The following is a 24,912-nucleotide window of genomic DNA, read 5'->3' as shown; positions in this document are numbered from 1 at the left end:
TGCCAGTGTTTCTAGGATTTATCTTTACTCTCCAGTCAGATATGGAGCACATTTAGATGACTTATCTGGGCGCCATACTCACATAGTTTGGCTTTCTGGCAGCCACGCCTTCTTCAGCACTGATCTAGGCAGGTGTGGGTAGGTAAGAGAAGTAACAGAGTTTCACGAATGTCCTCAGGTTCTCACCTCTCCCACAAGAAATGGAGCACAGCCCCACCAGAGGAGTCCACACATGCTCAGCCTGAACCCCTGGCTTGTCACTGCCCGCTGGGGATGGAGCCTCCTCTCCCAGAGACATGGTGTCCACCTGAAGAGAGCAATGGGCAGGTGAGTCTGAAATTCTGGCTTCTGCCTTGGTGCTGCCAGCACCTGCTTTTCACGAGGAAAGAGGGAATACTCCAAACACACCGGGGTTCCCTCTCTGCTATTCTCTCGGGACGCCAGTGCCCTGCCTCTTGGTGAAGTCCTCGCTTCTCACTTTGGCCTGTGAAGGTTCCTTATCATTCCAAGTGGTGCCTGTGGGATGGGGCTGGGAGCTAAGGAGCAGAAGTGTATTTACACACACACACACATAGACCTGCAGTCCCTAGCCCAGAAGAATCCAGGGCCCTCTGGCCAGACAGCAACATCAGCCTGAAGCCCCTGGGTGCCAGGAAAACATTGAAAGAATGACTTTTATAGCAACTGGAGAACTCTCTCCTTGCTGTGCCTAGTGTCACAGGCCTGCGGTCCCTTCAACTTGGGAGGCCGAGGCAGAAACATTGAAAGTTCAAGGGCTACTTGGGCTATAGATCCCAAGCAATCTAGTCAGACCCCATCTCAAAATGTAAAATACATGAAGGGAAAGATCAGGGTTATAGCTAGTGGAGGAGCGCTTGCCTAACGTGCTGAAGGCATTGCATTTGGTTCTCAGCCCCTCAGGAACAGCAACAAGCAGTCCACACTCGGGGGCTGCTGACAGGCTCTACCGCCCATCAGCCTGGCTCACTCCTTTCAGAAGCACGTTAAGTGTGTTCTCTGACAGGGTGTTCCTCAGACAGCATCCTGAGAAGCATCCTCACTCTAGCCTGCAGGAAGATGACAACCTGTGTTTTTCATTCTCATGACTAATAAATGACTCAGGACTCCTGCCCACCTTCCTGCCCCTCCACTCACCTGACCTGAACCTGGGGAACATGTGGTCCTGAAACAGGGCTCCAGCATAGGTGACATCTCCTCTGTGCCGCAGGGGCCTGCTGTCGCTAACTTCTCCGGGTCACCCACCCTGGGCAAACATGTCACATTCCTTGAGTCCAGACCTGCCTCACAGGCAGATGACATGCAAGGGCCAGGGTCTGACACCTCCCACCTGAAGAAAACACAGGGCTGTCATCAGGCCCTGCCTCTGCTGCCTAGTGGGAGGTACGGCCAAGTCCTGAGGATGGATGGGAGGAGTTGATGTCTAGGATTCCAATACATAGATCCCATTAAGAATTAAAACTCAGGAGCTTTCTCTGAAACATTGGTTCATCACAACTCAGTTCTCCTCAACAAGAACTCTATGTTGGCTCAGTGAGATGGCTCAGAGAGCAAAGGCTTCTGCCTCTAACCCGGACAGTCTGGTTCCAGGGCTGGGAAGGAGAAAACTAACTGTGGTAAGTTGCCTTCTGGCCTCCACTCTTTCTCTTTTTTAAAAGATTTTTTTGTTGTATGTATGTGAGTACACTTTCACTCTCTTCAGACACACCAGAAGAGAGCATCAGATCCCATTACAGATGGTTGCGAGCCACCATGTGGTTGCTGGGATTTGAACTCAGGACGGAGCAGTCAGCACTCTTAACCACTGAGCCATCTCTCCCGCCCCTGACTTCCACTCTTGCACCATGGCTTGCTCACGTGCATGTGCACACACACATACACATCAAATGAATAAACAACTGTAATTTCAAGTTAAAAAAAGATTAAAAAATATCTTTGTGCATGCCAACCACACACTCCACCTGTGGCTAGGGGGTGGGGGGTGGGGTGGGGGCAGAGCTCTACTCAGCTGCTTTGTAGAAGGCCTCCTCCCCAAACCTATCAACAACACACTTCGTGCGTTGTTGCCTGGCAACGGGTGCCACGTGCCTTCACAGTACCAGTTGAGGGGTGGCGCCTGGTTCACTGTATGCCATCGGTGTGTGATATCTGCCTAGAGCACTGTGCTGTCAAGGGTGCTGAGACTGGATCAGACCTCCGCACCTAGGCATAGGATTGCAGTGTTGGCCATGCGTGTGAGAAGAGGAAGGGCCACCCGTGGGCCACCAATCATCTAGGGCTCTCCCACTGGACAGATAGCAAGCCTGAAGCCATGCTGATCATCCAGCTTATTGGTGACAGGCAGACTAGTAAGGGAGGATCAGTTTGAACATGGAGGACATTTAAGTCACAGCCACATGGTCCCTGCAGGAGAGGTGACGGTGATGAGTAATGCCATGTGCTTTACATTCAGTGTGACACCATCCTCATCCTCATCACCCAGGCATTAGAAACTCAGTAATGGAGATGAGCAGCCCAGCACCTCTCGCATAGCGAGACGGCTCAGGCACCACCATCTGTCACCAGGATGGAGCTAGGAGAGCCTTCAGCAAGAGAGGGCCCTCTAAAGGGTGGGTCTCAGTGCGGGGACAAGCCCAGCCAAGGAGCCCTGCTGCGTCACACTTTGATAGACTCGCCTGGTGGGACAGGGCTGCGAGTTGCAGTTTTCCACCTCTGCTGCTGGCTGCTAGGCTACTGCTTGGCACTGTGCTGGTGGCAGCGTCTTTAAGAAGCCATCTTGAGCCTCCACACAGCGCAGTGACCGCCCCCGAAGGTCCCCACCACAAGACACGCTACATGGGCTGAAGTCTCCAGCTACCCAACTAAGGAAGTAGGGGACAGAACATCGGGCCTGGGGCCAGGTCCTTCAGTTGGCTCGTGGGGGTGTGGTAGAAGGTAAGCAAGTCTGTCTCAGTGATCCCAAAGACACACTGCCTCTGCTCTGGTCCGGGGCCTGTGTTCTCAAGCTGATAAGACCAACCTCAGTCTGGAACCTTCCTTGACAAATTTCTTAACCTGAGGCCAGGTATTTTATAGTGCTGGCTGGAGCCTCCCTAGTTCTACACCCAGCAAGACAACCTTGTCCTAAAAGCCTTCTGTTACCAGTTGGCAGAAGTCAGTGAAAGTCGGGTGCTGGCCCTTCTCCATGGGACGGTGGTCACCACCATCTTGCAATGAGAACCTGAGCTCGAGAGACCTCAGGACACCCAAACAAGGTGGTCAAAGATGTAGCCACACCCCAGACTGTTTCTGTGACCGTGTGTGTCTCAAGTTCTGTGATGTCCTCATTCACAGAACAAAGACACTAACAGAGCCCAGCTCACAGAGTTGCAGCTAATACTGAAAAAGAACATACAAAGATGCTTTTCAGCCTCCCCAGACCACGAGAGTCACCACAAACCAGGTGATTACCCCGTTTAGTACTTACTGTGGGGAACAGGGTGCAGAGACACAAGGCTCTTGCCATGCAGGTGGCTGTGGGCTCCCTTGGCACTGGGCATTCTCCACCCACTTGTTTTGAGCTTGATCCTGGCAGCTGTAGGTCACCCAGCGCAGCCCTGGAAGGGCAGAGCAAAAACTCAACCACTCCCACATGGGGTCCAACAGAGCTGTATGCAAGCCCCACCCTGGGCCTTACCTGCCCCACAGCTCACTGAGCAGGGTCCGTGCTTAGCAGTCCATACCCAGGCTGCCTGCTGCTTCAGTTGGAAGTAGGTAAAGGTGATGTCTGGGTGCGTAAGATCCCCATATTCTCCTCCATATCGTCTGTACACCTATATCCGAACAGATGAGAGCTCAGGTCCTGAGCAGGCACACACTGGGGCCTCTGTCACCGCCATCTGTCCCAAAAGCATTCATGTTCCCAGACTCTAGGAAGCAGACAGGACTTGAGTGTCAAGGAACTCTGAGAAAGGTGAGCAGGCATGTACCAAGAGGTGGTAGGTTTGGAGTGGGGTTTTATGGGAGTGTTGATGAGGTTGGGGACAGATCACAGCCAAGGAGGTCAGGAGTAGCCTCAGGACAGGGAACCCGTCCAGCAAAAGGCTCCAGGGCAGCATCTAAGGTGAAGGCTCAGGCATTTCAGCCTTGGTCTGCCTGCACACGCCTTCTCTAGCAGAGCACACAGAGGGACACAGACAGATGAGCCACATCTTTGAGGCCATCCCTACTGGAAATCTTTCCCGGCCTCATGTGTCTCTGCTCTCAAAGAAGCAAGAGCTGCCCTCTGTCCCCACAGGCCAACTGGTACAGGGACCCCTTGCTTGGCCTATTCAGAGGACTGCCCCTGGCCAGTCCTTCAGATCCCCCACACTTTTCTGGTTGGGGGTGGTTCCTGATTCCAGCATTAATTCTACTGCCTCTTATTCTCTCAGCTTTCCGGGGCCTCTGCACGCCCTGGGCCAGGCGCATATTTATGCTGGCTTGCAATACACTAATGCCACGAGTGGCTCTTGCTGCATTTCACCTTACGCAGAGCCCCACTCGTAGCAGGTCCCCAAATGTCTGCCTCAAGGATTAATAAGTGAGGGAATTAATTACAGACAAATAAGCAGATATCCAGAGTTGCCAGGAGAGGCCTGCTGACATCCCCCCAGACTGGCTCACTGATGACCTGGATCTCAATGTCATCGAGGACAGGTCCCCGGATGTGGATCTCCTCTAACTGGGGCAGCTGGTCCTCCGTGAGAGTCACTGTGTATTCCACGCGGCAGTCCTCCAGAAGGGAAGGGTATGTGATGTTAGGCGAGATGCTGGTCTTCCCTGCCACAATGTAGTGACCCTGGATCCTCACCGCTTTGAGAACAGAGCCATCAGCACTGTGAAGTAGTCACCATCCCTCCTCACGGGCCAGCAGTCTATTTAGTGGGATAGGACCTCTCTTCACAGGCCGGGCTAAAGGACCACAGCAAGGCAAGGGGCAGGAAGCTCTCTACCAACAGGGTCTAATGTGGCCTTAGCTCCTTCCAAGGCTCCAAGCCTGCCCCTAAGGAACCCTAAGAGCTTCTGGTGTCCCAGTTAGATGGCATCTTCATTAACCAAACCCCTCGTTCTTCATGCACAGACCTACCACATACAACCCACCCAGGAGACTTTCCCACAGTGGAGGCCCCATGCCTCTTTCTGGAATCTGGTGAGGACTGTGACTTCTGCCTTCCACTGGATGTGCTTACACACGGCTCCGGGGCCAAAATCACTCCCATGGGGTTCTAAGGTCAGAGGCTGGCCTCTGAGACAAAGGAAAAGTCTAATGGGATAGGATCTTCAAAAGGAGTCCAGTGAACATTCTGATTCTTAAAAGGCCAGATTCTTGAGATGGTCATCCTCTGGGATGATGTCATGCCCTGGGGCTGGGAAGCACCAGTTCCTGGGGCCTGGGGCTGTCAAGCTGCCCTCCCCACCCCATGCTCAGCTTCCATATTCCTTTCTGGGCAATCTTAACCTACATCCTCCCCTCTGCCTGGGATAAACTTAGCTGTGAGTGTAGCAGCTCTGGGGGGTGGCAGCTGAGGAGTTGGGGTTCCTCTCATCTTATAGCAGATGTCAGGAGTAGAGGCATCTCCAAGACTAAGATATGGGTGGCTAAGCACAGGGAAGACTCCTCTGTCTCACCCAAGTGTGTGAAGAGAGGCCGGCGGTTGACGATGTGTACGCTGGTCATGTTGGGAGTAACAATCAGGAACGTGACATATTCTAGGGATGAGCAGAGCAAGAGGGTTGCTTGGGTTTCGTGGTCAGTTATACTACCAAAGGAGACAAGCTTAGCTGGAGACACATCAGCAGTGTCATTGGGCTGGTTTTGGTGGCAATGAATTCCCCATTATAGGAAGAGGTCAAGACCAGACTAGGGGGCCACCTGCAAGGACACTGCCCAGGCTAGGAGCATAGAGCAGACTCCAAGGTTCTTAGCTGCAGGCACAGTCAGAGGGGCAGGGCCCAAGTTCATTGCTGTTCTTACAACTCAGTAATGGCAAATGATTTTTTACTTTATATATACAGAAGCCTGTTTGCAAACCTGTTGTCCACTGGATCCTCCTGAGGGACTCCCAAGTGGGAAGAAAGAGATGGCCTGACAATTATTTGGAGTCTGCTACTTCTTCTCTCTCTTTTTCCCTTCACCACAGCTACAGCGAAGGACTTAGGGCTACAAGCTACAAGTGCCTCCAGAGGCAATGTTGCTTCAGAGAAGGATGGACTGAACTACACAGGGAGGTGCCCAGCACTGAGCCAGCATGTGGGTGCTGTGGCCCAAGTGGCCCAGGCTAATGCTTTGGGTGCTGGGTCCCCACACACTGATGGGAAACCCAAGCACCAGTAACCAAACCCCTGTAAGGGGTTGTTACCCCAGTGACCAAACCAAATCTCCGTGTGAGGGCAGGCCTACCTCTGGCTCTCCCAGCTGTGAAAGAGCCATTCTGGGAACTGCAGGTGCTGTTGTCTCCTCCACACACCTGGCACACATCCCAAACCTGCTGCGAGTCCATCCTGCCATCACAGCCAAAGGTCTGTGCAAAGGGGGATATTGGAAAGCCTGTGTCATTGGGGTCCCGGTTTCCCTGGTTCCACAGCCCTGCTGCCTGTGAGACTCTGAGATTCACAAAACTCTCTGTAACTTCACCGAAGCCCCCGATATCTGTATAACCCTTAGGGAGCTCCCATGATGACTTTCCTGTTTGGGCTGTAATATAGGCTGACTCCAAGTTCCATCCTGTTCCCAACAACACTCCCAGGCAAACCCAGGGCAGCTCCACTGAGCTAGCCCCATAGATCATCCCTCTGTTCCTATCACCCTGAGGCCTTCTACTAGAACAGGAAAACCATGAGGACAGAGTGTTGTCCACACACCTACCCTGCAGCTGCCCAACAAACAGAGGCTTAGGGTGCCATCCTGCCGAGGACCACTTGGCACACACCGGGTCCCATCTAGGAAACTGTCTCCGCGGCTGACAATGAAGTTTTCTCCAACAGCCCAGCACATGTGTCTGCACAAAGCATCCCCTGGAAGGGCAGAGTGGCAAGGAGGTCGATGAGCTAGGTAGGAAGTTCCTTTAGGACCTGCTATAGTAACCCTACCAGAGAAGGGCCAAGCAGGACGTCTGGTCCCTAAATCTCTCTAGCAAATCCAGAAGAAGAGGCTTCTAAAGTAGGACCTCACTGCTTATTATCCAGGGGGCCCAGACCAAACCAGAGAGCAATACATGGCCTGTGGGATGCCAGGGCACGAGTCAAGCCTGCCAACCAGCATTGGTGTGATGTTGGTTAAGGCTGACCTTTGACTTGCCAGGACCTACAGTCACCACCTAGAAGACAAGCCTCTAAATATGCAGTAAGAAATTATCTAGATTACGTTAGTTCCTGGTCCTACCTTTGAGAGACTATCTTGATTAGATTAATTGAGGGAAAACCCGTCCTAAAAGAGGGCAGCATCATTTCCTGGACTACTGAATGAGACAGAGAAAGCAAGCTGAGTGCAGCTCTCCCTCTCCCCCACCCCATGTCTCACTGTGTCTCTGTGACTGTCTGTCTATCTCTGTCTCTCTGTGTCTCTGTTTCCTGGCTTCAGGTGCAATATAACTAGCTCCCTCCATCTGCTGATACAACTTCCCTGCCACAATGAACTGTACCCTGGAACCCTGAGTCAGACTAATTTTGTTTTGTTTTGTTTTGGTTTGGTTTTTCGAGACAGGGTTTCTCTGTGTAGCCCTGACTGTCCTGGAACTCACTGTGTAGACCAGGCTGGCCTTGAACTCGGAATTCCACCTGCCTTTGCCTCCCAAGTGCTGGGATTAAAGGCATGTGCCATCACTACCCAGCTAAATCCTTCCTTCTTGAAGTTGATTTTGTTTGGGTATTTTATCTTTTTTTAAAAAAAGATTTATTTATTTATTATATGTAAGTACACTGTAGCTGTCTTCAGACACTCCAGAAGAGGGCGTCAAATCTCGTTATGAATGGTTATGAGCCACCATGTGGTTGCTGGGATTTGAACTCAGGACTTTCGGAAGAGCAGTCGGTACTCTTCACCACTGAGCCATTTATTTCTCCAGCCTGTATTTTATCTTTTATCTCAGCAGTAAGACAATAGCTAAGACACTGGCTGACCCGAAGAGCCCTGCCTGGCAGAAGTCTCCAGGGCCTCGCTCTCCCGGCCCCACAGCTCACCTTGACTATGCTGCACAGCAGCAGCCCAGTGATAGACGGAGGCAGTGCCTTGGGAAAGTTGCAGTGGCTGTCTGTCTGTCTTGGCACACTGCTCAGACATGAACTCCAGCTGAGTCTTCTCACAAGCCTGGCCGGAGGAGGCAGAAGACAGGTGGTTCAGACGGGGTCCCGGCCAGTGAGAGACAGCATACAATGGGCATGCAGAGTCACGAGCCGAGTGACCCGCCCGGGGCTCATCTCTGCTCAGTGGTCTGCAGGGGACCAGAGCTGCCTTTCTTTGCACATGGGGAAATTCCAGATAATCTGTAAAGGATATGGCAGCACCAGTGGGAAGAGAAACACAGGACACAGTGTGGCACTTGGGTCTGGTTCCAAGTCCTGACCCTGAGGAAATGTGGTTGAGCTTCCTAGGTACATCCAGGGCAGGAAATGCAGACCTGCAGAGACACTGCACTGCCTCACTGCACTGGGAAGGAAAGGCTTGGAGTTGACCACACGGGGAGACACGACCACCACAGCTCCCTTCTCTCAGGGTCTGAGAGGCCTTGGGCATTTAGCAGAAAAGGACAAAGGGTAGGATGGGGCGAATTGCCACGTGTTGAATGCTATAGTGGCTAGCAGTCATCTGAAGCAGACAATAGATTGGAATAGAATGGAAAAAAAATCATTCTACCACCTTGTGCCAACTAGGACAAACTCACTTGTGTAGGAGAGAACACGGAGACATTTGGAATCCTTCTGCACTAATGGTAAGAATACAAAATGGTAACATGGTAATGGTGTAAAGAGAAACATTGTTTAAAGCTAGTTGTGGTGGTGCAGGACTTTTATCCCAGGACATGGGATGCAGAGGCTGGTGGCTCTCTGTGAGTTCACGGCCAGCCTGACCTATAGTGAGCCTCAGCTACATAGTGGGACCCCATCTTGAAAAAGCAGAGAGGGACCTGGAGATGGTGGCTCGGCAGCTAGAAGCCTTTACCGCTCTCGTGGAGGACTCAGCTCAGACGGCAGTCAGCACCCATGCCAAGTGACTCACGGGCAACTCCATGTGATCCCACACCCCTTTATGGCCTTCCAAGGTGCACGCACACACACACACACACACACACACAGAGACGTGAGTATACATGTACACATGAGTGTACACACAGACACACAGGTGAGTGTACACACACAGAGAGACACACATGCATATATAAACACATTTGAAAAAGTTAAACACCACTTTTTAAAAGAAGGAAAAAGTAAAAGTTAAGCATAGAATTTCTGGGGCCGGAGTGATGGCTCAGTGGTTAAGAGCACTGACTGCTCTTCCAGAGGTCCTGAGTTCAAATCCCAGAAACCACATGGTGGCTCACAACCATCTGTGATGGGATCTGATGCCCTCTTTAGCTGTGTCTGAAGACAGCTACAGTGTATTCATCATATATATATATATATATATATATATATATATATATATATACACACATATTTTTGTATATATACATATATATATAATTAAATAAAATAAAATCTTTTTTTAAAAAAAAAAGGCATAGAATTTCTAAACCAGCAACTTTTACTTTTAGGCTTTGCTGTGGTTTTCTAAAAATCCATGGTGAGCTCAGTGCCTGACACAGCAGTACCAAGAGGCATGGCCGGGAGAGCTGTCAAGTCCCAAGAACTCCACCCACATAATTAGGACTGGACTTTTTTTTGAAAGGTCTGGTGGCCTCTGCAGAGAACTTCTGTCCCTTTTGCCCCTTCTACCATGAGAGAACCATGTATTCCGGACTTTTGTAGGATGGGGCAACAGGGACTATTGGGAAGTGGACACCAAGTTGCCCAGGACCTTTTTTGCATTTCCAGACTCCAGAATCATGAGAAATCAATTTCTGTTGTTGACAAATTACTCTGCCTGTGCTGTTCTGTCACAGAAGGTCAGGCCAACAAAGGCCAACTCCTTTACCGCAGCTGGACTCATTAGAGCCAAAAAGAACAAGTGACCCAGACAATGGAAATGGTGAAGGAAACCAGAAGTGCTGTCCTTATCATGGACTGTTCTTCCGCCCCAAATGGAAGCCATGTTCTGACTCATTGTACAACACAGACAACAATCAAAAATGTTACGCTGTCTCAAAGACGCTGACTCTTGCAAGATGGTATTTAAATGAGATGCTCAGAACAAACAGATCTGTAAGACAGAAAGCAGGTTGGAGCTGCTGGGCGGGAAGGGAGGCTGCTTACTGGTGTTGGGGCGAAGGAAGTGCTTGGAACCAAATAGAGGCAGTAGTTACAGGGCACTCCCTGTGTGTTCAGTGCCTCGCACTGTGTACTTTGAAATGGTTCACTAAACAAGATGCATTTCGCATCAGTGTCTAAAGGAAATGCTTTTCACTGTACACTCCCAGAACCCCATGCCCACAGCCAGTTCTTGTCACAGAGATATCAACGGTGAACAGATACTCTGGGAAGAAACAGTCACATGGTGTCTTTGCAAACCACCATGTCATTCAAAAGGGAGGCATGAGCCCCCGGGTCAGTCCTTCTGGTGGCTACCTCTTATCCACCCTCTCAGCTCAGAGACCAGCCTACCTGCGTGTTGCACATCTTAGCCTGGAGGTCCTCACCCACACATGCACGGCCCCCAAATGCAGGCCTGGAAATGAGAAGTGACCACTGCTGCTCCCAGAGAGCGGGAGGCACCCACCCTCCTTGCAGGGAAACCTCTGTAGGTACCTGGGGTTGTTGCACCACCGCCTCCTGGTGATCACACCTCCTCCACAGGATCGGGAGCAGGGACTGTGGGGGCCCCAGCTAGACCAGTGACCATGTACCGCAGCCACAGGAGCCAGCTCAGCTAGGGAGCGGCAGCGAGCCTGGGAACACCACTGCAAAGTAAAACAGCTCTGTCTCCCTTTCCCACAGGGACCCAGCACACACAGGATGCAGCCAACATACCCAGGGGCCTAAGACACTGAGGAACCCTCCAGAAGGCATCTTCCCATCACACATAGGTACTTCTGACACAGGGACCGTACCTCTCATTAGAATGCTTAACACACACAAAGACCTCACTGATAGGGAGTACCCCAACACAGAGACCACCAGTACATAAGGACCACACACAGGGCCTTCCATGGGAGAGACATAGAGCTCTCCCAAAGCATACAGAGACCTCATACACAGGTACCCTCTACAGAGGGAGAGACATGGGGCACAGAGGGGCATGGGGCACAATCACATACCTCATTCTGTTTGGGAGCAAATGCTAAAGGGAAGACATTAGGCTGCCAAGTACTCAGTGAAAAGGGAAAATTAACCCTAGGGGATGGTGCAGGCAATGAGAGCAAGGGTGATCTGAGTGGGGATGCGTGCTGTCGCTCAACAGACTCTTCTCTGTGTATGGTAGAGGGCTGGAGGAGGGACTGGATGAGAAGTGGTACCCGGCCCTGGAGTGGGAGCCTGTGAGACCCACTCAGGAAACGCATGGGAGTGCATGCAGAGGACCTGGCTGCTCTTTCCCCACTCCCATACTCACCCCACCACACCCTCTCCCCCCCCCCCCCCGCACAGGCTCCCTGCCCCCTCACTAGCTTCATCCCGCCCCACTACTCCAACCTTCTCCACACCACATTCTGTCCCATCCAGGAGTGGAACAAGGAGGCGGCTGCAGCTGCTTTGGTCCAGGGGGTCTGTGTGGCAGGACAGAGCCTGGCATACATCCTAAGAGAGATGCACAGGTGGCCCACTAAGAGGTTGCCTGCTTAGTGTCCCTTTCAGCTGAGTCAATGCCCTGCTCAGCTGAGTGGCCTGGGAGAATAAAACACCGCTGACAGACTCGTCCATGAGGAGCAAGGACAGAACTTGCCGGAGCTGGTCATGCTTTTAGGGGCCATGAAAATAGCTTAACATTTAAAATCAGAAGAGAAAAATAAACTTTTTAATAAAAGATACATATTCCAATAAACACAATAATTCAGAGATTTTCACATTTTACAAAAATACTAAATGTAACCTTTTAAATATAAGGTTGCTAGCCCAGGCTGGCTTTGAACTCCCTATGTAGCCAAGAATGGCCTTGACTTCTGCCTCCTCCCTGCCTCCTTCCCCTGCCTCCACCTCTAGAATTCTGGGATTACATGTATGTGCCACCATGCCCAGTTTATATGGACAACAATCAGATTTGGGGCTTTGAATACGCCAGTAAAGCAAATGCTTTACCAACTAAACTGCATGCCCAGTCCCGAAACATAATTCTTAATGCTTCTCCGGAAGAAGAAAGGGGCTTGTCTGGGCCAAGAGGGGAGGAGGGAGTCTGCCCCGGGATCCTCTGTCCTCTCCATTTACAGCTGTTGTGAGCTACAATCCTACTCCGTGTGGAGCTCAGAGGCCTCTGCCTCTTAGAAGTCCTTTATGCTGAGACACCACACAGCTTAGATGCCTTTGTGCATCCAAGGCATCCTATGCATTCCAGGAGCAACTATATCATCTTTCAGGCAAAGTCAAGCAAAATGTAGGGTCTTTAGTTTTTTAGAAAAGTTTAATATGTCTAAGAGGAGGGTGGGTGACGTGGGCAAAAATGACTATGATGCAAACCTAGTCACCTGAGCTTGACTCCCAGAACCTAAGAGGAAAAGAAAGAATCCAGTCCACACAGCTGTCTTCTAGCCCCCAAAAATACACTGTGGCACACTCACAAGCATGCGCACAGTTCTTACTCAACAACAAACTAAACACAAGTATTAGACAGGATCAGGCACATTAAATCAGATGATGAACTGTCTGAACATCAAACGAAGTGGCCCTGGAGTGGTCCTCACCAGTGCCTGCTGCCCAGCAGGGCGTGGGGCACTGCGCCAAGGGGAAGTGAGCTGGTGGAGTGGGACTGGGTGTTATGGATGGGTGGACTCACCAGACCCTCCCTGGAGAAGGTGCAGGCGACAGCTCCAGAGCCAAACGCCACACGGCACTGATCATCTGCACTGTAGTAGAGGCCAGGCTGTGCCACCAGCTGGTGCCATGTAAGTTCTGACTGCAGTCCAGGTGGGTCCCGGAAGCAGTGCATTTGCCCTGTGCTGTGTCAGATCAGGCTGAGCTCAAAACCTGAGTGGACGCCAGTGGGATCAGCGTAAAATAGCAGATGTGGGGCTGGGGCTGTTAGCTGGGTAGAGGCCCAACACAGTGTAGAATGAAGCAGGTGGGGTGGGGGGTGGAAGGGGAGTGGAGGAGACGGCCATGGACCAATGGACAGGAAAGGAAGAAGCAGGGGAGGCAGAGGACAAGGGACAATTGAGGGGTGGGCCCAGGAGTGGGATAGGACAGAAGAAGAGTGGGTTCAAGAAAGTGGGGAAGAGTGACAGGGGAGGGACGGGAGAGGATGGAGGAACCGATGAGGGAGCAGACAGGAAATAAGAGCAAAGAGTGGGAAGGGGTGAAGGCCGCTAGGCGGGGTGAGAGTGACAGCCCACCCTGCCTAGGTGGAGGCTGTACCTGAGCAGATGCCGCAACTGCCTTAGGCTGCAGGCGGACCACTCCAGGGCCCCTCCAGTAGGCGCAGCACCATCAGACGCCATTACGTGGCCGCTGGCCCTGCAGGTACTGCCACTGCCTGGAGTACCGTCGTGGTCCAGCCCGAAGCTGTGGGCAGAAGAAATTCTGAGAGTAGCCATCTGGGGCTGGGTCAGGGCCGCCTTTGTGCCTCCTGGACCTGGACCCTGCTACTAGCTAAGCCAGCCCAGCAGGAGTTCTGGAGGCCCTGCCTCAGTTTCCCACCTATATGAGGAAGGGAGAAGAGCTGGTTGAGCAGGGTGGCTCTTTTCTTCCTTTGGCTAATAAATAGCAAAAAGCTTTGATGATAGATCAGCTGACCTAATCCATGGTCACAAGTCTGGGGTGTAGAAGTGGGAACCAGGAGCCGGGTAGAGGCCTGGGGATCAACAGGTTACCCTTCTGGTGGCTGATGACCTGGATGGGTTTGGATTTGGGAAATCTATCCACACTGCAGCTGCCTTGTGGTTGAAAAGACCGAGAAGTGCTCACTTTGGCAGCACATATACTAAAATTGGAATGATACAGCAAAGATTGGCATGGCCCCTGCGCAAGGATGACATGCAAATTCGTGAAGCATTCCATATTTTTAAAAATATTTTCCATGTAAATCTTCAGTTTTACCTGAAAATGTTTATAATTCCACTTTGAATCAACTTAGAATTATTTTTATGCCTACCATTTTATCTGTATAATTTTCCATGGTAATCTTCAATTTTAACATGTTTTTCTATATATTTCTTCAATTTTATCAGAAATATTTTCCATGTAAATCTTCAACTTTATCAGAAAATGTTTATAATTTCACTTTCAATCAACTTAGTAATACTTTTTTTTTTTTTGATTTGGTTTTTTCAAGACAGGGTTTCTCTGTATAGCCCTGGCTGTCCTGGAACTCACTCTGTAGACCAGGCTGGCCTCGAACTCAGAAATCTGCCTGCCTCTGCCTCCCAAGTGCTGGGATTAAAGGTGTGCGCCACCACCGCCCGGCCCTTAGTAATACTTTTATGCCTACCATTATTATATCTATATAAAATTTTCCATGACAATCTTCACTTTTAACATGTTTTTCTACAATTTTATCAGAAATATTTTCTATGTAAATCTTCAATTTTATCAGAAAATGTTTCTACCTCCTTTTTCAATTAATTTAGCAATGTTTTTTATGTCTATCACTTTACTCTTCACTTTTCCATGAAATTTGTCAATTTTAACGTGTTTTTCTATATATCTCTTCTATTTTATCAGAAATATTTTCCAGCCGAGTGGGAGTGTCACACGCCTTTAATCCCAGCACTTGGGAGGCAGAGGCAGGAGGATTTCTGAGTTGGAGGCCAGCCTGGTCTACAGAGTGAGTTCCAGGACAGCCAGGGCTACACAGAGAAACCCTGTCTCGAAAAACTAAATAGATAGATAGATAGATAGATAGATAGATAGATAGATAGATAGAAAAAAGAAAAGAAAAAGAAAAAAAGAAATATTTTCCATATAAATCTTAAATTTATCATAAAATGTTTTTACTTCCTTTTTCAATAAAAGAACATGCCTTTCAAAAAAAAAAGAAAAGACAAGACCGAGGAGATGTCTGTCTTCCTGTCTGTTCCCAGGGGGTAGTGTTTTTGAGGCAAGTCCTGAGTATCATCCCTACATTTCATGCAGAACAGACTTAGCGGCCCAAGAGGCTGGGGGTGAGGCAGTGCAGAGCTGCTGGGGCCAGATCCTTGGGGAAGTCTGTAGAGCCTGGCTTCCACCTCTGGGAGATCATCCCAGTGCAGAGTCGGTAGGCTACCAGCAGGGAAACTTTCATTTTATGCTCTGCACATTTCTATATCATCTGATGTTTTATAACAACTGGATATTATTTTCCTCGCAACAACAACTAAAACAACTAAAAATCAAAAAGAAAAGAAACACATCACTCTAGGTAAAATGATAATACACAGAAATAAAGATTTGCCAGCAAGAATACATATTACACAGAAGCAAGGACTGAGAAACACCCTCACGGTCGAACCTGGAAAACTAAGTTGTTGTATGTACAAAACAAACAAACAAACAAAAACATAAGAGATCTGTGAGCTGAGAAATGCTTGAGATACATTGATATATTAAAAGACAAGAGTTATATGGGCTAGTGGTACACACCTGTAATCTTACCCAACATTTGACAGATGGCCAAGTGGCCTGTGTGGTGGCACACGTCCTTAATCTCAGCACTTGGGAGGCAGAGGCAGGCAGATTTCTGAGTTCAAGGCCAGCCTGGTCTACACAGTGAGTTCCAGGACAGCCAGGGCTACACAGAGAAACCCTGTCTCAAAAAACAAAACAAAACAAAAAACCAAGCAAACAAACAAACAAACAAAAAAACACAATAGAATCAAAATAACAATGTATTGCACAAGCCTGATGTGTGCATATTAATTACCCAAATTAAATGTAAATCTGAAAAGACATTTCCATACGTGGTGTGTGGTAGTTTAAATAAGAAGGCACCCTCCTCCATGTATTTGCATGTTAAGACCCCTCTGATGAGGAGTTTGGAAAGACTAGGAGATGTGGCTTTTTTGGAGTAGGTGTGTGGCTAGAGGTGGGCTTTGAGACTCCAGAAGCCCGTGCCAGGCCCAGCGTTTCCCTCCCTCTGGCTGCCTCCCTGGGGTCAGGATATAAAGCTCCCAGCTGTTGCTCCAGCACCATGCCTGCTCGTGTGTCATCACGCTCCCTGCTGTAGCAATTACGGACTAACCCTCTGAAACTATGAGCAAGCTCCCAATTACATGCTTTCTTTTATAAGAGTGGCCTCGGTCATGATGTCCCTTCACAGCATCGGAACAGTAGCTAAGACATTGCATGGACTTAGGATAATCTTCAGTTTGGTTTTTTCCTTTACTGGAATTTCTGACAAGACGTATTTTCTGGATGGCTCAGTGAGTAAAGACATTTGCTACACAAGCCTGGTGATCTGAGTTCAGTTCCCCGAACCTATGTAAAGAAGGGAGCCCACTGCCAAGCTGTCCACTGACCGTTCCATGATGTGGCATGGCCCTTACCCCATACCATTCTTTCCTCAACACCTCTCTCCCTGTCTACCTCACACCACACACACACACACACACACACATACACACATGCACACATACACAAATACAATTTTAAAAACTTAAATATTAAATTATTGTTTTCTAATAGCTGTTTATCTAGAAAAAAAAGAGTTCGTGATAATCATCACTAAGTGATCAAGAAGCACCAGATTTCCCCTATCTTAGCTCTCCCCTACCAAGATGCTTAGGCTAAGGGATATAGGCTTCTGACTGGCTCTGCAAAGATTTGCTTCCTGCCTAGGCCATAGAGCTCGACCCTGGGATTCAGACCAGCTCTCTGACCAGTCTGCGGATAACTGGTGAGGCCACATACCTGTGCCCAATCTCATGGGCGATGGTGATCCCCAGGTCAAAGCCAGTATCCTCAGTGATAAGACAGCTCCAGGACGGGGAGCAGGCACCTCCCAGCTGGGTGACCCCCCGAACCTGCTGGTTACCATCAGGCAACTCTAAGTCAAATCTTGATAAGAGAAAAAGAATCACATGGGCAGCTCCACCAGCCACGTTGCTGGTGCAGAAAGCAGGGAAGGTTGTAGTGCAGCCCTCCTAAATCCTTGGATACCTGGTTATATAGAGAACCAGGTCAGCATGACTTGGATCCCTGTCATCATGGGGGTTGACCATCTGGCTCCACTCGCAGACACTCATCAAGGATGAGGTGATGTTGGCCGTGATATTCGGAGTACTCTGGAGAACAGCCAAAGAATAGAAGTGGTATTCAATAGAAGTGGTTCCAGGGATGACGCTGAGTGTTGCCAGCATGCTTCTCCGTGGGTCCATATTATAGCAATTCCACTGCTACCCCACTTTACAGATGGAGAAACTGAGGCTCTGAGAAGCTCCTGGAGAGCCATCTGTCCAGCTAGGCCTCACAGTTACCAGTCTCTCCCAGTTCTGCAGGAAAGGATGAAGGGAATGGAAGGGTTTGTACCTACCTCCGACTCAGAGAGGATCATCAGCCTCACCAGGTGCACCTGGAACTGAGTGCCTAGGGATGGGTTTCTTAACAGCGCTGACCCCTGAAGAGGGCAACAGGGGAAGGGGGAGGGGGAGGGAGGGAACGCAGTGAGTCCAGCAGCCTCAGCAGTGGGAGTGGTGGTGGTAAAGAGGGTGCCCCACGGAGGCGAGGGGCCAGCGGGTAGCTGAAATCTTGTCTGTGTGGCAGGCTGTAGACGAGTGAGACTCTGAGTCTTTCTCTAGTTCATGCCTTGGGAAGATCATCTAACATAAAGAGCTGACTGCTGGCCTAAGTTTGAGTCTAAGCCCTGCCTCTGCCTAGCCGTGGGCTCAGGTCACTAAGCAGCGAGCCTCAGTTTCTTTATAGGCCTTCTGTCTTATAAGGTGGAGATTAAGTTTTGCCTGGTTAGCAGATTGAGAGAATAAAACTGTAGATATCCTGGTTCAGGTACCACCTGCCTAGTCCTCCTAAGACAGTGACTCTCAACCTTCCTAATGCTGCGACCCTTTAATACAGTTCATGTTGTAATGACCCCAATCATAAAACTATTTTTGTTGCTACTTCATCACTGTAATTTTGCTACTGTTATGAATTGTAATGCAAATATCTATATTTTTCAATGGTCTTGGGGTCATGAGCCACAGGTTGAGAACCGCTATCTGAATGCATATTAATGACTGGGTTTTGGCAACTTAAAATTGAAGGGAGGGACCTCAAAAGTTAAAGACAACGGTTTCCAGTTGGCAGAGGGAACCATTTTTCACTAAGAAAATGTTACTTCAGGGGCCTGCATACAGAAAGTCTACAGTTTGTCTGGCCTTGAACCACATCTGTAAAGAGGAGGGAAGGCCTGGGGTAGACAGTGTGGCAGCAGGGACCACACTGGATGAAATGGATGCAAAGAAGATTACCACCCCCCCAAAAAAAGGGTGACCAGGCTGAACCCAGAGCCATTCTAGAGAGAGCTAAAGAGCTGGACTAGACTCTGCCCCAGAGCTGCAGGCAGGGTCTCCTCCCCTTTCTCTGCAGCAGACCTGAGAAAAGAAGAGGAGAGTGGATCTCTTAGTCACTGGCTGGAGCTAGTACCTAGAATCAGTTTGTCAGATTGTTTTAAATTGGTTCACATTTATTTATTTAGTGTATGGGCACACATACGGAGGCCAGAGGCCAGCTTGCAGGACTGGCTGTCTCCTTCTACCACATGGGTTCTGGGATCGAATTCAGGTTGTCATGCTTGCTGGTAGGCACCATCCCCTGCTGAGCCGTCTCCTTCCTTCCTTCCTTCCTTCCTTCCTTCCTTCCTTCCTTCCTTCCTTCCTTCCTTCCTTCCTTCCTTCCTTCCTTCCTTCCTTCTTTCCCTTTTTTGGGAGAAAGCCCAAATGACCAAGCTGGCCTCAAACTTGTGGTTTTCCCATCTCAGTCTTCCGTATGCTGGGTTTATAGATTTGTGCCACCACGTCCAGCTTAAGTCATCATTATTTTGAAGACACTGCTCCAGAAAATGGACCAATCACTTTCTTCATGTTGGTTCTGCTTTTGTTTTTTGTTTGGTTTTTGTTTTTTGTTTTTGTTTTTCGAGACAAGGTTTCTCTGAGTAGCCCTGGCTGTCTTGGAGCTCACTCTGTAGACCAGGCTGGCCTCGAACTCACGGAAACTCATCTGCCTCTGCCTTTTGAGTGTTTGTATTGGTTCTAGTTATACCAGATGAATGCTCGTGGACACTGTTTGTATAGTGTGAATTCCTGCTGCCCTGGAACTGTCATATCTCACGTGTGTTCTGCATGTGCTAATAGAACACTGGCTGGCATGCTGCCACTCTGACATACAGGTTAATGATATGAGCACCTCTGCTCTCCCAGTCATTAGATAACAGGGAGGAGGAGTCTGTAAGAAGTGAAGCTAGAATTACCCCTCTTCACACATGGAGTGCTTGTCAGCCCTGTGCCTCCCTAAGACAGAGGCAAGCGACCTAAAGAGAGAGAGAGAGCAGTGTGGGCAGACTGAGCCCGCTGTCGGCCAGATGAACATTAGGGCAGAACTGAGAGGCTATGGGGAGGACTCTGGTGTTGAAAGGGATTCCCTGACTTTGTCCATCTCTGCTACAACGGAAAGGGGGAAGAGGAAGACAGTAGTGACCTCCCTTTCTCTTCAGGGCCATGAGCTCCAGCTGACCCTCAGCGTCTATGGTAGAGTTCAACACACTGTTCAAATGTTCTGACTTTTGATCGCAAGCCCTGTGAGCAGGGGGCCCTGTGTCCAGAGGCTTGTGGGGAGAGCCCACAGACCCACCAGAGGCCCCATCCCACCTTCCTGCACTGGTCACTGCCCAGCGCCACTCACGATATTGAGGTTAGTGAGCACGTAGCGCTCTGTGTCTTCCTGGTGAGCCTGGTAAACATCGGGGCCCACAGCCACCAGGAGTTCCAGGTGCAGAATGTCCTCCAAAGTTCTTCTCCGTCTCAGTCTCTGGAGGTGAGAGGAAGGACGGCCTAGGGGGGAGGAAGAGGCTGAGGACAAAAGTTGTAGAAAGCAGGTGTTTGGAGCTAGCAGAGAGGGCTGACCAGTCAAAAGGCCGATTTCCTGTCCACTCCCAGGACTCAGTTCTCAGTCTGAGGAGTTGGTGAAGGTGTGGACAGGAGTCCCAGCTCAGGCTGGACAGAAGGTAGAAGCAGCAGGGCTTCAATGAATTGAGCCTCTGCTTGAGACAGGATCCACCTCCCTCTCCCCTGCTCCTTCCATCTGGGACCCTCTTGCTAAGGAGGAGGAGGAGTCCGGGATTCTTTCTTTGGTGAGAGAGAGGGAAGGAGGAATACAGGCCCGAGACAGGGTCCTGCATAAGGCTCTGCTCTTCCAGGATCCAGAGTGGGTGGACTTCAAGCTGCCTACAGCCTTTGGACCTTGCCTAAGGGCTGGATCAGTTCTTGTCAAGTAATCTAAGCTTTGAAGTGGTTGAGCCAACAGGAAGGAAGACAGACAGCTCTGGTCTCTGGACCTCAGGGAATCCAGCTAGGTGCTTGCTGTTTTGTGGAGCGCAAAGGACTAGAAGCCTGGGGAACAATGTCCTAGACCTTCAGGAGCCCAGAGGTGGGAGGACCCAGTGATCCAGACACTGTATAACCTTCCCAGGCCTCAGAAAACCTGGTTGTAAATGGGAGGACATCCCCTAATCGGCTGCACCCTAGCCTCAGCTGTCTCTGGACCTTGCCAAGATCTATGTGGTGTGTGTATGGAGGCCAGAGTCAGCTTCAGGTGTTGTTTCTCAGGACCACCCCCACCCCCACCCCCGCCATCTTGTTTTTTAAAACAAGATCTCACAGTGAGACCTGGACTCATGAAGTAGGCTGTGTTGACTGTCCCATATGTTTTCCTGGCTAGTGGTTAGAATAGAAATGATTATGAGCTATACCATCTGTGACCGGTTTTTCTGTGGTCTTGGAACAATGCACACTGGGTCTGCCTCTCTTCATTACTGGAATTAAAAATTGTGTGCTCCCTGCCCAGATCTTCTATGTGAACACTGGGGCTAGAATTCAACCCTCATGTTTCCACACACAGAAGCACTTTACCAAGTGAGCTGGCTCCACAGTCTATCCCCAACCAGGGTTCTAATCAAAACCACCAACTGTTCCTCTGAGAAAAGGGATGGCATCCTGAGAGGCAGGGCGATAGGTCGTGGGAAAGCCTTCACCATGAGGAGTACCACGGGACAGGAGCCAGAGTTTCTTGGCCTGTCACTCACCTTGTTACCAAAGAAGGAATAAATATTTACAGCTATGTCTAGAAGTGGCAAGTTCCTGAAAACCAGCCAGCCTCCAGGAGCCCATCCACAGGCTAAGGAGGCCAGCCGATGGACACCCCCTCACTTGTGACACTAAACAGAAGCCTGGGGTCAGGACCCCAGGACAGCCACAACACCCAGAACAGCTAGTATCAAGTTGGCAGGAAGCAATGACGCTAATTAACAGAGAGATGTAGCTTCTCTGGCTTCCTCCTTCTATGACCAATAGAACCCTCATGGCTCTGACTCAGTGGGAACTCCCTCCGTCTCCCACCCAGGGCTCAAGAACCCCCCACCCCCAGGATCAGAGCACGGCAGGACAGCTACCTGTGAGTACAGCAGCATGGTGGCCAAAGTAAGAAGACACGTCCTTGGGCTCCAGATCTGGAAGAAAACTCTGCAAAACAAATGACATAGAAGAGAAGGAGAAGGAGACAAGGACAAAAAGAGAGGACAACAGAGATATAGGGACAGAGAATGAGGGGGCAGTGCCTAGGCAGGGAAGATCAGTCCACACAGGGCTGGAACAAGATGGAGTCTGTCTTGTTACCAGAGTAAACGAATTTCCTCCTCTTCAAGCAGAAAGTGCACACCCATTCCACCCAAGAGCTCACCCCTCACCCAACACCAGATTGTATGATCCCACCTTCTGGAAATCAGAGCGCCCCCAGCAGCCCAGAATGAAGATGGCGCCAGTGAGGATTCCTCTGATACTGACAGCATGAAACCATAGGCCAAGCTGGCTCATCCTTAGAAAAGGCAGCCGATGGCTGGACAGAAGCCCTGGGCGACTGGGATGCTGGTTAGTGTGCAATGTGACAGACTTCACTTGCTGGCTGGGCGGGACATCAGGCAGTGTTTACTCTTGGGAGCTTCCTCCAGGGCCTGGGTCATGGGGTGGGCAGCGACTACTAGGAACTTGCCTGGAATGATTCCCAGTTGAAGAGCACGGACCATGTCCTGCAAGAGAAAAGTTCCAACTGTGCACATCTAGCCTCCTGGGAGGGTCCGGTCTAGCAGTTCAGTCTGGACAAGAGCAAGCACTAATAGGACCCTGGGGGTGTGGCTCATGTATAATGACAGGCCCTGGACTGCTCTTTTGGAATCTCTGACTAACCAATAAAAGGATGCACTAAGGACATGATAGTTCTGGTCCCTCAGCCCGCCTCTCCTCGTCACCTCCATTTTCAGGCTTCGCCTAGATCTCCTGTCCCCTTAGCCCTGGCAGAGACGGCCTCTCACTGAACTCGCAGACACCCTGTGCCCTCAGCCATTCCTCTGCCCCGAGTCCTACCATTTTGAGATTGTCCACCTGGTCTGCATCTGCAGCTGCTGGGAGAGTCCCGGAGCAGGTAAGTAACCTTGCGAGTATTGTCACAAGTTTCCTGGCATCCCACTGCACCTCCTGGGAACTTCTCATCCATTTGTTCCAAAACACACTTGCACACCCTTCACCCTGCCACTACCTAATACTGTTGGGATCTTTGGGGAGTTAAACCTAGTGGTCAACAAGATCGGATCTGGAAAGGACTAAGAGATGGTGTACCTCCAGATGGATCTAAGGGTACTTCCTGGAAAGGTTAACTGGGAGAAGGCCCTCCTCCAGAGTGGGCAGTGCTTCCTGGCAGCAGCCCCGCCTGCTTTCACCCCTTGCTCACAAGTACACGAGTACACGTGTCCTGTTGCTGCTGCTATGGCTACCACCATCCTTCAGTGACAGCAGAGCCCAGCTTCTTTGGCCTCCTAACACAGAATGGAGACAAGAGACTCTCCAGAAATCCTCCAGGCCTTCAATGCCAACAAGAGCTGCTGGCGCATCCAGCCTCACGGACTGAGCAGTTACCAGGTGAAAGGCTCTTGTTCTGACGCCTCAGGTGACACGAGCCCCAGATCAATGTCTAGAGAGATGAGGTCAGGGCCTCGAAGCCAAGTGTCCTAGAAGAGGCTCCGTCTTCAACAGATATTCCCTTGCTTCATCCCTAATGTCAAAATAAAATCAAATGACCCCACAGGTCTCCTACCCCTCCCCCCATTTTGTAGTTTTAAACCCTTTAAAAATGCAAGACAGCTTCCCCTCGAGGATGCAGTTCAGACCCTGAACCAGTCACTTCCCCTTGGCGATGGAATTCATGCCTTCTATTCTGCTTGTGTAGAGAACCCTGACCACATAGATGTCAAATATCCCTTGAAGGTCCATGAATTTTTGAAGACTTGATCACTAGCTTGTAGGAGCTAGTAGGACCTTTCAGAGTAGGATTTAGTGGGAAGAAGTTAGGCCATTGAGACTGTGACCTTTAAAGGCACTGAGAGGCCAGCTCTGTCCGCTCCCTCATTGATTTCTGTCATAAGGTAAGCAGCCTTTCCCTTTCGTATTCTTCTTCCATGGTGCTCTGCCTCATTACAAGTCTTAAGCAACCATATTTAAAACCTGTAGGCTAAAATTAACTTTTCCTCCTTATTGGAGGAACTTGAGTTGAGTACCTCAGATATTATGTCATAGAGATGAGAAACTGACTAGCACCCCTCAGTGATGGCTACCTTTGTCTCCCCAGATAAGCCTGCAGCGTCTCTTACCTGCTGCACAGGGAGGCTATGCACCCATCTGTGCCCGGCCACACTGGTCCCTCCCACCCCCTTGCTTCCTTGAGATGTATTTTTGTGAAGCAATTTTTTTTGTTTATTTTATTTGTGCATGTATGTGTGCCTGCTTGTGTGAATGTGCACCCCTATGTGAGTACAGACATCCTCAGTGACCAGAGATAGGCGTTGAAACCCCAATGTGGGTGCTGGGAATCAAATACCAGTCCTGTGTGCAGAGAGAACTGTCGACAACAAAATGACTCCTCGGCTCCTAGGTTTTTCCTTTTCAGCGTTGAGTTGTATGTACTTGTGTTACCACTATGGGAGTCGTGCATGAAAGCACAGTGCAGGATGTGCGGTGTGCGACTGAGACACGGTTTCAGTCCCTCTCTCCGACGTGGTGATCCTTCAACACTCCTCTTTCCCACTTACATTTTGCCTTTGCCCCTCACTAGATTTGCTCACATATGACATGCATTTGTCTGAGCTCCTGCGATGGGTAAGAACGACATTGTTTTGGACCCTGGGAAGCAGCTATGAGCCAATCGGAGAGCTGCTAGGGCTGCTCTGGGAGGAGAATCAGCAGCAAGCTAACCAAACAGACACACAGACAGTGATAGGGTCGGTTCTAATGCTTTGTCTTAATTTGGCTCCCGGAATCACACAGGAATCGTTGGGAAATAAAGTTGCCACTGGCCAATGGTTCGGCATGATGAAAGACTTGGGACATTTAGATTTCCTGATCAAGG

General features: G+C 50.0%; 1 protein-coding gene and 1 non-coding gene across 4 annotated transcripts in view; one reads left to right on the top strand and one right to left on the bottom strand.

Moving 5' to 3' along the window:
* Positions 1-22,399, bottom strand: part of Adamts13 (ADAM metallopeptidase with thrombospondin type 1 motif 13) — a 32,526-nt gene extending 10,127 nt beyond the window's left edge. Inside the window, exons 1-20 of one of the 3 annotated variants that reach the window (XM_052181917.1) lie at positions 22,230-22,399; positions 21,911-21,980; positions 20,146-20,312; positions 17,783-17,866; positions 17,410-17,534; positions 17,161-17,307; positions 13,693-13,839; positions 13,115-13,277; positions 11,821-11,925; positions 10,939-11,090; positions 10,795-10,858; positions 8,218-8,344; positions 6,905-7,053; positions 6,440-6,560; positions 5,668-5,748; positions 4,670-4,851; positions 3,695-3,830; positions 3,485-3,614; positions 1,156-1,348; positions 187-307 (exon numbers count right to left, since the gene is read on the bottom strand). In XM_052181917.1, coding sequence (XP_052037877.1) covers positions 187-307; positions 1,156-1,348; positions 3,485-3,614; positions 3,695-3,830; positions 4,670-4,851; positions 5,668-5,748; positions 6,440-6,560; positions 6,905-7,053; positions 8,218-8,344; positions 10,795-10,858; positions 10,939-11,090; positions 11,821-11,925; positions 13,115-13,277; positions 13,693-13,839; positions 17,161-17,307; positions 17,410-17,534; positions 17,783-17,866; positions 20,146-20,312; positions 21,911-21,980; positions 22,230-22,331 — 2,566 coding nt within the window. In that variant the 5' untranslated portion in view covers positions 22,332-22,399. The remainder of the gene's footprint in view (positions 1-186; positions 308-1,155; positions 1,349-3,484; positions 3,615-3,694; positions 3,831-4,669; positions 4,852-5,667; positions 5,749-6,439; positions 6,561-6,904; positions 7,054-8,217; positions 8,345-10,794; positions 10,859-10,938; positions 11,091-11,820; positions 11,926-13,114; positions 13,278-13,692; positions 13,840-17,160; positions 17,308-17,409; positions 17,535-17,782; positions 17,867-20,145; positions 20,313-21,910; positions 21,981-22,229) is intronic. The other 2 variants (XM_052181918.1, XM_052181919.1) reach the window with 2 other exon arrangements.
* LOC127686478 (U6 spliceosomal RNA) lies at positions 14,234-14,340 on the top strand. The gene has a single exon (XR_007978110.1). It is a non-coding gene; the product is annotated as a U6 spliceosomal RNA (small nuclear RNA).
* Positions 22,400-24,912: the final 2,513 nt, after the last annotated feature.

The sequence above is a fragment of the Apodemus sylvaticus genome, chromosome 5 (assembly GCF_947179515.1).
Source record: "Apodemus sylvaticus chromosome 5, mApoSyl1.1, whole genome shotgun sequence".
Taxonomy (NCBI): Eukaryota; Metazoa; Chordata; class Mammalia; order Rodentia; family Muridae; genus Apodemus; species Apodemus sylvaticus.
This window is presented reverse-complemented; position numbering and strand designations above follow the sequence as displayed.